General features: G+C 34.6%; 1 protein-coding gene across 1 annotated transcript in view; it reads right to left on the bottom strand.

The window, feature by feature from the left end:
• PHF14 (PHD finger protein 14) overlaps positions 1 to 14,458 on the bottom strand; it is a 169,981-nt gene that overhangs the window by 142,463 nt on the left and 13,060 nt on the right. Inside the window, 2 exon segments of the mRNA XM_076331424.1 lie at positions 138 to 297; positions 10,860 to 11,004. Coding sequence (XP_076187539.1) covers positions 138 to 297; positions 10,860 to 11,004 — 305 coding nt within the window.

Consider the following 14,458-nt stretch of genomic DNA (forward strand, 5'->3'; position numbering starts at 1 on the left):
AGGTGAGAGAGAGACAGAGAGGACATCAACAAAGTTTAATTTATGACACTGTCTCCTATAGGAACAGACTAGGGCAAAACCCAATCTTTTAAATGTAAGATGATATCAAATTCAAAACATCACTTCTTGAGTCTTACCTGCCTGCATCAGTCTCCTTGAAGATCCCATCCTGGTTAGGACACAGTTCACAACTAGGTGTGACACCACATTTGCATGCATCACAAAACCAAGGTTCCGTGGAATTTTCTGAAGCTGAGCTCATGATAGAGTCACTCTCTCCATCAACACCATAGCAACCTACACACACGAAAAATGGAAGACCAATATAAGAAAAAAACAACTGCAAAAGTAGACAGTTGTCAGTTATGACTTCAGCAGGAAACATACACACATATACATTCAGAGGAATTAAACTGAAAGTCCCAAGAAAGCTTACAATATTTTTGCAAAGATTATCTTTAGTGCAAAATTTACGTTTTAAAGAGACCCTAATTCTAAGAAGTGATCTATTTTATGTGGTTGTCTTAGATTACAACTGAAAAACAAGAAGAAAAAGGCTGTTTTACTTTATTCTTTTAGCAACGCTTGGTGTTCTTCCAGACTATCCATTAAGAAGGAAAGAAAACAAGACTTAAAGCAGCCAACAAAAACTGAGAAAAACTCAAAGCATTTTTTCAAATAGAGAAATATATTTCAAGTTAAATGCAACAAGCTAAGGAACATTTAAAAAATCCCAATAAAACACTGATCTATTACACTATTTTATGGAGATATTTACAAGAACGGCTCTTCATTCCTTTATTATTATCCTATAAGATCCTATATACCATATCCCACTCCCCTCCTCCAGTGTGGCAAGTGTAGTGCTTACATTGAGCTACCCATCTTCCCATGCAACCTGTGAAGTCTACTTTCAGTTGGATTAACAGTCTAATTCAAACTATAACATGGTTTCTTGAATACTAGCACCAAGTGAAGAATACATGTGTATCATGGGTCAGATTGCAGATTTGTGAGCACCTGCAGGCTTTTCTTGGATATTCCTTTCTCCTTCTCCCTAGTGTGAAAATGAACATTATTTTTTGGAGGGTTTTTTGGGTTTGGGTTTTTTTTTTTTTAGAGGTTGATTATGCCAGTAGTATCAAGTCAACAAATATGCACTCCACTCTTCCACTTCGCATTCAGCATCCAAATCAACTAAAAGAGAATATACACATGAAATAAAAAACACTATTTGCACACTTTAGGGGTTGTAGGACTGAGCTTAAAAGACCTTTTATAACTTCAAAACCAAAGTATAGTTTGCAGAGCACAGATTGACAGTTTTGAGACACCAGATTGCTTAAAATAATTAATACACTTCATCAATCACCATTCTCATTTTTACCTGGTTTTGAATTATGGCTAAACTCAATTATTCAGTTTCTCCATTCTTCTTTGGTATATCCACTGTATTCTTTATGATCGTTAAGGTGTCTATGCATGCTTAATCACCACAAATTTAGGAAAACATTATTTTTAAAGTGATTTAGAAGATTCTTATTTAAATTTTGCATAAGAATAAGAGTAGTATTATTACTATTGCAAATGAGAAAAAGGAAAATCTTAAAAGCTTATCACCTCAAAACTGTATTTCTGCATATGCCACGTTTTGAACATTTATCTGTTATTCAGCAAGAGAAAAATATTATTTCATTGTCAACACTTAAAACACAGTGGAGACTTTACTAAAAGATAAATTCAGCTATTTTTCAAAAACAGTGATCAAGTCAACATTTGTGCTCGCAGAACAGTTAAATTATTGAATTCTGCAATTAAATAGCAACATGATTTGTTACTTTGGTTCATTACCCACTGACTGTAATAAAATAGCAACAGTGCTCTAACTCCCCTTGTGACAGAAACAGAGCTCTGCATAATAGACTAAAACTATATTCAGGAAATAAGCAATAACACTGTAGGAACCGTTTAACAAATATAGTCTTCCATCACAGAATGAGGTTTATCAATAAGAAGCCAGAATGTTTCTTTTCATTATAAAAGTATTCCAGAATCAAAGGACAAGGAATGTGCAGAAGTACATTCACAGGCAAGTTTCATTAGGTATATAAAATATCATATAGCTCACACATAAGGTAACTCCGTTTTCTTTATAATGTGGTACCAGCTTTAAGTAGTATTCCAGAAAGTAATTTTTTAAGTTCTAATAACACAATCTTGAATACATGCCAGTAAAGTTACTTTTAAGCAATTACATTAATGTACAAACACACAGGTCATTGATATCATGGAGCTGATGAATAATTAAGCTTTTTATAATTTTACAGACTTAACATATTAACATTTTCCTAAACTTACTTATTAAAAATTACCTAACACTATAGAAGCAGTAATACTTTAATAATTTCTACTCAAGTCTTGGAACCAAACAGCTTAAGTTTAAATTTATTCTAATAATACTTAACAAAATGAAGAGCTAAGTCCCAAAATCAATTAGAAACCATTTGTTAAGTTGGTTTTTTTTTCGCTAAGGATACCCAAATTTTTTAACCCACAATTTTTATGTTTGCTATAAAGAGTCATTTGCTGCTTTTGGGTTGTTAAATGATAACAGAAACCAAAGGAGAGATCAAATTTTGTCAATGTAATACCCACATGAATAATACAAATCTGTTGAACAGCTGTATTCATGATATGTCTGTAAAGCTACAATCTATAAGTAAGATGACAAACCTTGCATGTGGTTTTGACACCAAAAATCAATATGTATATGTAGAGAATTAAATTCCTTTAAAAAAATTAGCAGTGAAAGTTCCTTGCAGGCCAAAAATACATAGTGAAGCAAAAAATTACTAGTAGCTCAATTTTTACATAATAAAACTTTCATGAATCAAAACCAGCAAAATAACCCAGAACAAAAAATAATCAATGACAAAATATATTTGCCCTGATTCACAGAATGACAGATAACACAATGATGATGTCATTTGACATTAAGATGCCAGATGTGTACAGAAGCAGATGTAACATTTGTTTTTCAAATGTACAAGGAACAAAAAAACCACTTTATTTCACTTCAATTGAGATATGAAGGCAAAAGCAGTTTCAGAACAAAACCCAATTGTAGAAATATGTCAATTTTGCTAAAACTTCGAATTTCAGTCCAAGTAACTGTATTTGGAACAATGAAAAGCTAAGATCATTATAGCATTCACCTGGGGTGTGAGAGAGTCTGAAGTCTCTGCCCAGTCCAAATCAGAGCAAGGATATTGATCTATTCTCCCATAACCAGTGCTCTGATCACAGGTGGTAGTTATGCCAGCATAAATACCTCAGTCTCTTCTGTGTGTTGCTTCACTTCCATATATGAACATTACAGTATTTATTGTACTAGATGTTTACTAATTCTGCAGCCTAACTGCAGCAGGTCAAAATTGTTCCAACTTATTGTGAAACAAAAAAAAGATTCAATACCTTACAGTTTTTCAAGAAATGGAAATCTACTTTCCTGTTATTAACTAGCAACCATAATGAAAACCCTGGCAAAGCTGAGGAATGCTGCTCACCTAGTAAGCGTCTGTAGTGTCAAAATTTAAAAAATAAATTTCCAAAATTTCTCAATATACTGACTTTTTCTCGTTATCACAAGTTGCAATACTAACTGCCAACAGAAAAACTAATTTGATCAGATTAACATCACGTTTTTAAACAACAGAATGCTATACACACCTTGTCAAAATTTAGAGTTGTGGATAAACAGATTATCACATACATTCAAGCAAGCAGATGCAATTAACACTAATAAGAAAGATGAACTTGCAGTTCTAGACCACACTTTCAGCAGCTTGCACTTTCCAATTTCAAGAAACTTTATGATAGTCATGCTAAGGGATTCATATTTCCCTTAATAAGTTGAAACTGGGGAAAAAAAGTGTTTTCTACTGCATGGCTATAATTGACTATTTGTGTATTAAATCAGACCTACAGTATAAAAGGCACTTGATAAAAAACCTAAATGCACTTTTGTCCAAATCTGTCTGAAAAGTTACAATAGATCAAAAGTTCAGAGTTTTTAAAAACAGCTGTATTTTCATATTTTTACCACGGTAATATCTTTTATCTGTAACAGACAATTACCTCTTTAAATACGTCATTTTAGGATACTTAAAACTGCTGAGTACAACAAAGGTTCCATTTATTACTGTCTGCCACCTTTTCCTCTGCTCAAAGAATTATTTTGGTTCTATTAACAAGAATTTTAAAAAGCATTATTTTTATGGCTCTTTAAAATGCATAGACATGGAGATACAAAGCTGCTGCTTGATAAATCGTTCCCTTCTAGTATTAAACAGTTAAGCTGATGAGCAAGAAAAAGCTGTCCAATCCAACTTTCCTGTATGAATTGTTGGGAATTGCTGGAACAGAAAGCAACGTAAGGGCTCGCTACAAGTAAATCTCCCAAGCAGCATCAGGAGGTAATCTTTAGGTTCTTTCTAAAAGCACCACAGTTGTGTAGATGGTGTGCCTACCTAAGGATTGAAAGGACAACAGAGAAAATGCATACATGTTTGGTTTCAGTTATCATCACTGCACCTGTGACCTATTCGGCATTAAGTCAACCACCCGCCCCTTTGACTGGAAAATATGTGGAAGAAAATAAAACAACTTTTAAACACTTCGCTTAAAATGCATGCTGCCTTTCCTTAATGTTCACGAAAACTCTGAGTTTTGGATCTTTAGAATACCCTAGAGACCTTTTTCAACTAAAGTTCATTAAATCCTCATGATGTGTATTCTTAGATTACTGTATCACAACTCCATGTCTGCCACCTCTTTGAATACCTCTTACACTAAATGATAAAACTGGTTTAGTATAATATTAACCTATGAATTTAAACACATGAAAGTCAAGAAGTTAAAACTCTCACAACATTTACTGTTCCGCAAACTGCATCTATATATTACAAATACGGCCAAGTTGTCTATCGAATGTATGTCATTTTATACAGAAAATGAACTTTTTTATTCCCCGACTTTAAAGTCATTGCACTCTGTCAATAGCTTATTTTTTATGTGACTGTCATTAAAATGAAATTGCAAACACTTTAAAATGCTACCATTAAAACAATTGTTCTGAAATTTATACCGCTGAGGGAAACGGGAGGAGACACCTAATTCTTGCCCTGGCTGCATCTGTTCCTCTGTCTCTCTGGGAGGGTAATTTTTTGCCAGTCAAACAGAACATCTGCATACGCTAGCTACACCTACATATACTCTGAAACATGATCTTATTACAAAGATCATGAAAACGTGAACTTCATGGTAAACTGTAGGTTTGCCAAAATAAATGCTGTGAGATCACAGTATTGAAAATACGTTACATTCAATCCTTAATTGGACCAACAGTTCAGAATAAAGACATCAATCAATTCACGCATCGTAAATGCAGAACAGTATTTTTATTCAGTAAATGAAGAGTACTAAATGATTTCACAAAATGAATTTTCATACCAGACAGCAGCAGACCAGGGTAAGCAGCAAAATTAAAATGCAAAAACGTTTTACTACACTGTAAATCACTATGGTGACTACACTATTGCTTTTAGCAAGAGAAATTTTATTCCCTGCCATACACATCACAGTAAAGTAAGAAACAAATACAGGGGATGGAAAAGAAACAGCTGGAAAAATGTAGAACTTCTCTCATTTAATTCACAGCAACTAACCCAAGGGCAATAGCTGGCAAGCGTAGTACCTAGTTATGGCACATGCTATGATATGCACCAAACATTTTCTTCAGACACGCTGCAATCAATATGTCAAAAAAACTGACACCACAGTTGGGGGTGTCCTGCTATTACAAGATCTTACCACAAAAGCGTTTATCCAAAATGACAGATTAGTGCCTAAAGGAGATTTTTATAAAAAGAAATGAGAATTATCTCCACACAGAAATAAACACGCTGAAAAGCAACAGTACTACTACAAATTCAATAAGAAAGATTTTTCCCTAGTGATGTAAACATTTTTCTTTTTTTTTTTTTTGGAAAAAAAAAAAGTTGAAATGTGAAATGAGAACAAATTTTTAATTGATGGACTTATTAATTACAGGTTGTTTAGACACAAAAGATGAATACAAAATAGGAGTGGGTATTAAATTAGCATTACACGTACTCTACTTACACAGTTTTAGCGGCAGTTACAGATTTCTGTAATTTTGAACCAGTTATTTGCTCCACCAAGTTTACAGATTTTTGGACATGTGTCTGCAGAGCAAAGATAGCTTTTGGACAAGTGATGCAGGCCACACAGGTGATATGAACATCACACAGCAAATAGTTGCATTGGAAACGAAACTGAATTTCCAGCAATCTCGAAACTTGCCAGTAAGGCAAGTAAAAGTGTTTATTAAGGGTCCACGACTCTAGGTCTGAACCAGAATCCCCCTCTAACTCTTGGCCATGTTGCTCTGTTCCACATGAGTGCTGGCAGAGCTGCTCCCAGATGAGTTATCACCCCTCTTTTCCCATGAAAGACCTCATGTAATAGTTGATTAACGCAAGTGAGCAAACCAAAAGGAATACAAATCATGACTGAACAGGCAGCCACTGCACCTGGTACTCAAAAGGAAAAGGAGCTAGTACCAGGTAGCCAGGTGCACAAGTAATGGAGCGGTATGCACAGTGATAAGCTACCTTGTGCTAGAAAAGCCAAAACTTACTGGAGCAAGGGAGAATGGAGATCTAGACCCTGCCTGACTTAAAATGCAAGGCAGCATTAGCTTACCCTCTGAAAGAGGGTAACAGATTCTTGCCAACAACTATGCTGGCATGCAGCCACTTAGGGATTGCAACTGGGAGGCTCACCTTCACGTGAAGGGGACACACTATCACATGGGACCTGCCCTTTGACCAGTAGCTACAAGTAGAGCAAGAGCCCCCCCAGGGAAGGAAGGGAGCCCCGGTGTCCAGAAGAAGTAGGCTTGACTCAAGGGCAGCATTTTCACGGCTAGTGAATAACTTCGTATTAAATACAGAGGTGGCCACCATAGAAAAACCTTTTCCAGTCACCTGAAAGGTTCTGCAGTAGACAGAAACTTCCACTTCAGCAGAGCACAAAGGCAAAAGCCAAGGTTATAAGATTCCTCCCTGTGAAGTAAAACAGTTTCCATAATAGTCAACAAAGACAGAGAAAATAAGGTCTTCAGGGAAAGAATAATCAAATCACCAATATCATCATTATGTGGGTCCTTGGGTGGGACACCAGTAGGGTGTGAAAGGAGTGCACTTCCTTCCAAGTAAATATCTACAGTGCTACAGAAAAGTAGGAAAAAAACCTATCAATTTATAATACAACTTGAAATTGCATGAAAAAACTATGAAGAAAAACCCTGGGGTATTCCAGCAGCTTTGTTTGGGCCTTTCAGGATAACAGGCATCTTGGGTTTGAGATTCTAGGGAAAACACAACTGCTAAGTATCAAAATCAGTTCACAGGAAATTGACATATTATTCTTCCCAACTGCAGACAAACACAGGTAAACATCACTGCATCAATTTCTATCCAATTTATAAATAGGAGCCTCTTCATTCAATACTGTGCTAGAAACTGCATTTTCTGAAAACATCAAAAACTCAAATACCAGAACAAATTTCAGGACATAGCATGGTGTCTGCAGCCACAGCAATCTACCTACTAAAGGAAACCTGAAAAAATAAGAACAAACTCTTGGATTCCAATGTGTTTACAAAATAAACTCACTTATTACTGGAACACATTTTTCAAACTACAAAGCACCTGTGTATAGGAGTACAAAGGACTTCTTACAACACATCCTATGTCTATGATCTGGGCGCACAATTATGAGGTACAGATTAAAGCCAATGATATTAAGAGTAAACTTTGTCTCTATTAACATTAAAAAAAAAATTCTCAACATTGCAAGCAATGTTGATGTGATTAGACTAATTATTTCTTCAACTACTTCTCAATTTGTATTTGGAAATCACCCAAGTTGAATGATTAAGCCAACAGGAACAAAAAATAATTGCTGCATTGCATTTTGGTTTTGACTGCACCTGCTTTATGATGGTATGTGTCTTCATTTATTACTCATGCATTCAGAAGTAATACAATGAGCCAATGACCACTGGGCAGGAGTGCAGAAATCTCCAAGTTATTGAACATATGTATATATAAGATCACTGAATCAAACTAAAGCTTTCAAAGGTTCTGAATTTTTTAATAAAATTTTGATTCGCTGCAATTATTTAAACAAAACTGAAAAAAGCTCCAATTTAAAATAGTACCTGCTCTTACTTATCATTATAAAATATCAAAGTACAGAAAAAATACACTGAAATAAATGTTCATTTCTACTTGAAAGTATATTACTGTACTTACAAATTGATATACATATCTAGCAATGAAACATACACATAAAATGTCAAGTAAACTTCCAAATTGCATTTACCATAGATTTGAAGTTCAGCTTGTTGCCAGGGAAATTTACACTTTTATCACAGTCAACAATTACTTTCACCTACTCAGCTTGCTTATTTTTTTCTAAGACTTCACCTATTCAAACAGAACTTCACAACTGCTTTACATATGGTTTTAAGTATTTATTATTAAAATAAATTGTAAACAGCTGAACTTTCCTAAGTGTGAAAAATTAACCAACATCCTTAGTCAATCAGCTTGTACAGACTGTAGAACATATCAGAATAAACTAGCAATTTGAATCTTCTGAATTAATCTATTTTATTCTGTTGCAATAACAACAAAAGAAACATATACACATTGTACTCTTTATAACAGTGGGACTATAGGGCATCTTTGCCTATAACACTTTAAAAAGAAGAATGGCAGCAATTACTTTTAGACAGATTTTGAACTACTACAATTCAAGCGACTTTTGAACTATGAAACTATTTTCCTGTGGAGGAAAGCCAGCTATAATCTTACCTTTTGTATGGACAAAGGTTTAGTAAACTAAACAAAATGAGGAATTGATCTTTTGGGGATTTTTAAGGCACTCCTCTGGAATAGAAAAACAAATTTGTGATAATTTTATTCTATAAAGGCAGAAGATCATTTTTCTATCACAATCATTCTGCACTTTAACATGACTAACTGTACGATCATGAAATAAATCTTACAGAAGAATTTTCAGGGAGCTCCACGGCTTTAGGGTTTAGATGTTTTGACTGTATATAATGTTTGGGGAATTCTCAAATAGGCATTCATAACTATCATCAAAAGACACTTTCATTTAATTTTTCTTTTCTCATGAGTTAATATTAGAATGTGCTAGGGGGAAAAAAAAGTCTATCAAGCTTCTATAAAACTACCTTTTAGTAGCTTACTGCATCTCAAATCGAATATATTCTGCACATTACTTTCCAAAAACTTCACAGACAGAGGAAGGAATTCTGCAAATGGTTACCAAGACAGCTAAATTTAGGAGTCTAACAATTGTTATAGTCAATGAAGACCTGACCAATGCCCTCAAAGGCACCTAGAGCGTGATTCAGCTCATCATAAATTAGGTCAACTAAATTGCTCTCTAAGCTCCATTGACAGTGCTGATTAGCTCTTCAAAAGACCGCAACAGGAGTTCAGGAGTTAAGAGTACATGTTGACACTTAACATAAGGCACCTGAACCTGAGGACAGAAATTCCATCCTCAGTTTCCTAATTGATGTTAAGCAAAAAATTGAACTACAGCTCAATGCATGAAAAATACTGTTTTGAAACAATTTCCAATCCAGCATGAGAAAACAAAAGGGGACTAGGAGATTAAGAAAAGCACTTCCTGCCTGAAAAGGCACGCTAAACAGCTCCAAAAAATTTTAAAATTATGGGAGTTACATAAGTTAAATAAATGGCTTTTATGCTTTTGAAGAATGAAAGTCTATCTTCTTATAATTTCAGGGATTGAAGTAGCCTATCTCATTTTCCTGGGAAACCTTAAAAAAAAGTGAAGCCCTAAAAAGGTACAGGATATCAGAAATGCTTAAAAAAAAAAAAAAAAAACAACAACAAAAGAAACCTTATTAACGAAGAAAAACACAGGTTTTGTTTTTCAACAAAATAGGTATGCCTCTCTCTGCTAGTATCTATGCTACCTTCCATCTCAAGAGAAAGAGCAACAACACACAATACAGCCTCACTTTCCATGTAAGGCTGTTAAAACTCCATACACTCACCTCAGAATTATTCCAGAAGTGTTTCTTTAAAACCAGGCCTCCTACATTTATAACACACATAGACTAGATTTCAAAGCAATTAGCAAAGCAACAATTTGAGTATGTTTTAACTTTAAAATTTCCCCGTTTCAAGTTGTCAGTGAAAATTATGAGAAAATTCAAGGCTAGCTGTTTTCACTTAGAACTAAATGCCATGGACAATTCCTTTCTCTCCTCCTCTGCATCTCTCTGCCTTTTTGGTACAGCAAAAATATATGTAAAAAAAACCATCTCTTTTAGAAGACCTCCTATTCTCATGATCTTATATTGCAGTTATGCAATCAAATTCGTATACTAAAATAGGTAAGACAAAAATACATTTAATATAATATCCTAAAGCCCTGAAAATACAATTTATAGCTCCAGTATTTGCACACTGTGATTCATTATATAGGTATCTGTAGACCATGTTCTGACCCATAGTTGCTTATATTTGCTTTGCTAAAGTAGAAGATGGATGTTTCACCACTAAAAAAGATTCATGTAGTATTACAAAACATTACCTGCCAGAGTTCAAAGGCTTCATTTTTTTTGAAGAAAGCAAGTTAACATTTTATTAAAAGCAAAGCATACGCCTTCCTCCCGCAATGAGAATGAAGGGTTGTATTACCTTCGTGCACTGTTATTCCACAGTTGTCACACTGGATTATTTCATCAGCATCTTCACTGTTATCTCCAAGACAAACGCAACAAATCAAAATATGGTCCATTTTCTGGGAACTCCAATTTTGAGACTTCTCAAGGATCAATGAGTCCTAATATTGAAAAATGAAGACACATGGATTATGCCAGGCACTTCAATTTTATTTAAAACAAACAAAAGATCTGTTATTTGCTCAATTTTGAGCAACAAACAAAAAAAAGATGGAAAATTATTTTCACAAGAATAAAAGCTTCTTTGTTGTCAAAACATTGAAACACTTCATCCACAAATATAAGAGCTGGGAGAAAGGATAGATACAATCTCATCTCAATATACCTAGAGATCTGTTAAGATCCAAAGGCCAAAGAACGGTCTTATTTCCTCAGACAGAAACATATATGTCTTTAAACCATTTATGTTCTACAAAAAGGAACAAATACACACACCTAAAACCATTTAAAAGCAAAAAAAAAACCCCACCAAGGCCAAAGGTGACCTTCAAATGTCCCATTATTCAGAGAAGTTGCTTCATTTTGTTAAAATTTGCACCTTCCAAAAAATAAAAGTTACATGGATCTGAAAAATCTGAAAATAAACACTAACACAAGCTTGCCAAGTCTTTACTTAGGTAAAGTATAACAAATTATCAACTCAGTTCTATTTTGTTGTAATGCAAATTTATATGTGTCTATGCAAAGCCATATGATTTATTAGAGCTATAACAACTTATTTTCTTTTGATTATATACAGAAGTAAGGATTTGCAGAACAAGTACATTGCTCTGTTTTGGCAACCTTCAAGGTGAACTACACCACTTAGAAAGAATGTGGCTTTTAATAGGGAATTTCTCAAAGGAAACATAGAGAAGTGTTTCACAAACCAAATAAAGCTGTATGTAAATTTTAGTCTTTTCATAAACACCATCTAGGCTTCTTATTATTTTCATTGTGAGGTACAGCCACTGTCTCTTCTGCAAAGTTTCATGGCTTCCATACATTTTCTTTTATTATCTAAAAGCAAACACTGAGCTTGAACTACCTTCATGGATGATAGGAAGGCATATAGGGAAGTATGAAATTAGGCACATTAGTAAAAAATAATCATTGCAGGATAAAGAAATAGTAATAGTTTCATAGCAGAGGCTGACAGTTCAAGCCTACATGGCATCCATTCAAAATATTAGAAATCTGTGAATATTCCAAAACTGCTGTGCTATCCTACCAGAAAAAAAAAAAAATTAAGGTGAAAGATGCTCTCTCAAACATCTTTTTCTCATTCCAACCCCCCATGACATAAAACATAGCATCAATACTGTGCCTGTGTAGCCTAAGCAGACAAAAAGTATCATGAATGCGACCTGAAGTAGATATTCTTCCTCAAGGATCTTAAATTCTCACACTAACCCATGCAATTATTTCATGATAGCCTCTCAATCTGACAGAGTAAGTCTCCGCACAAAATTTTCAGTGAATCATTTATGAAGTCTCTTTGTACTTTAGGTGTATCTGGGCAGGTATTTGCGGGGTAAGGGGCGGTATCTTTGCTTGATTTTAAAGCAAGATAGAGGGGTAAAATAGTTTTACCACCCAAAGCTGGGCTCAAATAGTTTACCTCAAGGAATAGAGGTGGCTTGTTATAATGTTTTTGACCTAGGAAAGGTCAAATACATACTTCTAGCAGCTAGGAAAGGCTTCTGGATCTCCCATCCGTTTTCTCTAAACAATGTAAGTATACATGACCTATAAAAAAAAAAAGCTCATCTAGAGGTAAAAATGAAAGATTATGCAACCATTCACGCAGTCATGCTTGCTTACAGGAAGGCCACTAATAGTGAAAAATACAAGATTCTCCCCTACAGAGTTCAGACTTACAGAGCATTTCTTCCAACATCCTCCTTTTAGGACAAAGTTGCAAAGCATTTTGAGGAAACTTGCACATTTTTTTCAAAAATACTGTGGCCCCTCATTACTCAAAATACACACATTTAGTTTACCATTCACATTACAGATAAGAAAATGGCAGTAGATACTCCCTCACTTTGGCAGATTAATTGTGCAATGGCACAGGCTTCTCAGACGCATCTCGCAGCTCTACAGAAATCAGCTTTTTCTGACAGTATCTTTGACTTAAACTGTTATTTGGCTTCACTAACAGAAGTTTAAAAGAAATCTGTGATCTCTACTGTTATAGGAGCCCAAGGTCTGGTAATTAAAAAAAGAAAGAAAAAAAAACCCAAAAAACCAACAAAACCCCAAACTATTACTTTAAATTATATTAACAGAATTGCACTCTAAAAACAACACTGAAATAACAATACCTGTTTAGGCAGTGAGAACATACGCAAACATGGGTAAAAAAAGAAAGAAACAAGCAATGATGGAAGGACATCAAATTTGGATCTAATGTTAGGATCCCCATCTATTATGGTTTACCTTATGTGAAGACAGCCAACAGGTCAAACAGAGCAGCAGAACGACTTAATTTTCTACGCAGACATGGAGAGGGAGTGATCTGGAACAAATGCTGCTCTCCCCTGCTTAGTCCATGTAAGCACCTGAAAGACCCCATCCCAAAAGCTGAGCCTACTTGTCTACAGCATGGGAACTTTTATGTAGAGATGGTAACTGCTGCCAACTCCTGAACAAGTCGTGTTCCCTACCCAAGTGAGAGAAAGGATTTCAGCTGAATCACTATGTAATTCCCATTTCTGTGGTGTTAATGAAGAAAGTGAGCATTTCAAGCTATATGCCTATGTTGTAACTTTAAAGGGATAAAAATAAAATTAAAAAATAAAATAGCCACCTCACTGAGAACAGAAAAATCCCATAAAGTGGTAGCAATTATAAAAACAGAAAAGCACCATTTATCTACTAATGATGCCTGACCCTAGAAAAGAAAGCTAAGTTTGTCTTCTGTGCTTAATATAGTAGAAAAGCACATAGTATTTCATTACAGCACAGGTTAAAATACTGTGTATCCAGACCTCAAAATATTTTTGTAAAATATAGAAAAATAAAATAAAAATCACACAGAAACAAAAACCAAACAACCCCCCCCCAATACCCCCCCCCAACATCCACCCCCAAAAAGTAAGTAAAGGAAAGGAAGAATGCATATTAAGGACACTACTACATGTTCAGAGTTAATTACCTGAACATTCTTTCATAAATTAATTATGCATTCAGACATCTGTTTTTCTAAGAACTTAGCTTCTGCAGTGTAATGAGATTTTGCTAGACTTGTCTGCTACACAGGTTGTTTTTGGGTTTTTTACTATTTTAAAATATTGTATTCGTGGAGAGTATACTGTTGTAACACAGTTGAGTATCAATCTAAAAATTACAGTCTATAATCCAGTCTACAGATACTCACTGTTGCAAGACTTCTTGTTAAAAACCTATTCATGAACAGTACTTTGCTTTACATGCAGTAAAGATAAATTATCAATTACAAAATTATAATTTGAACTTCAAATTTTCAAATTTTTATTTTATCTTTTGATCAATGTCCTAAATCCAAGGCAAGAACAGACTCTGAGGTCCATGCATATCAAGAAGCTTCATAAA

Source organism: Aptenodytes patagonicus, chromosome 2, assembly GCF_965638725.1.
Source record: "Aptenodytes patagonicus chromosome 2, bAptPat1.pri.cur, whole genome shotgun sequence".
Taxonomy (NCBI): domain Eukaryota; kingdom Metazoa; phylum Chordata; class Aves; order Sphenisciformes; family Spheniscidae; genus Aptenodytes; species Aptenodytes patagonicus.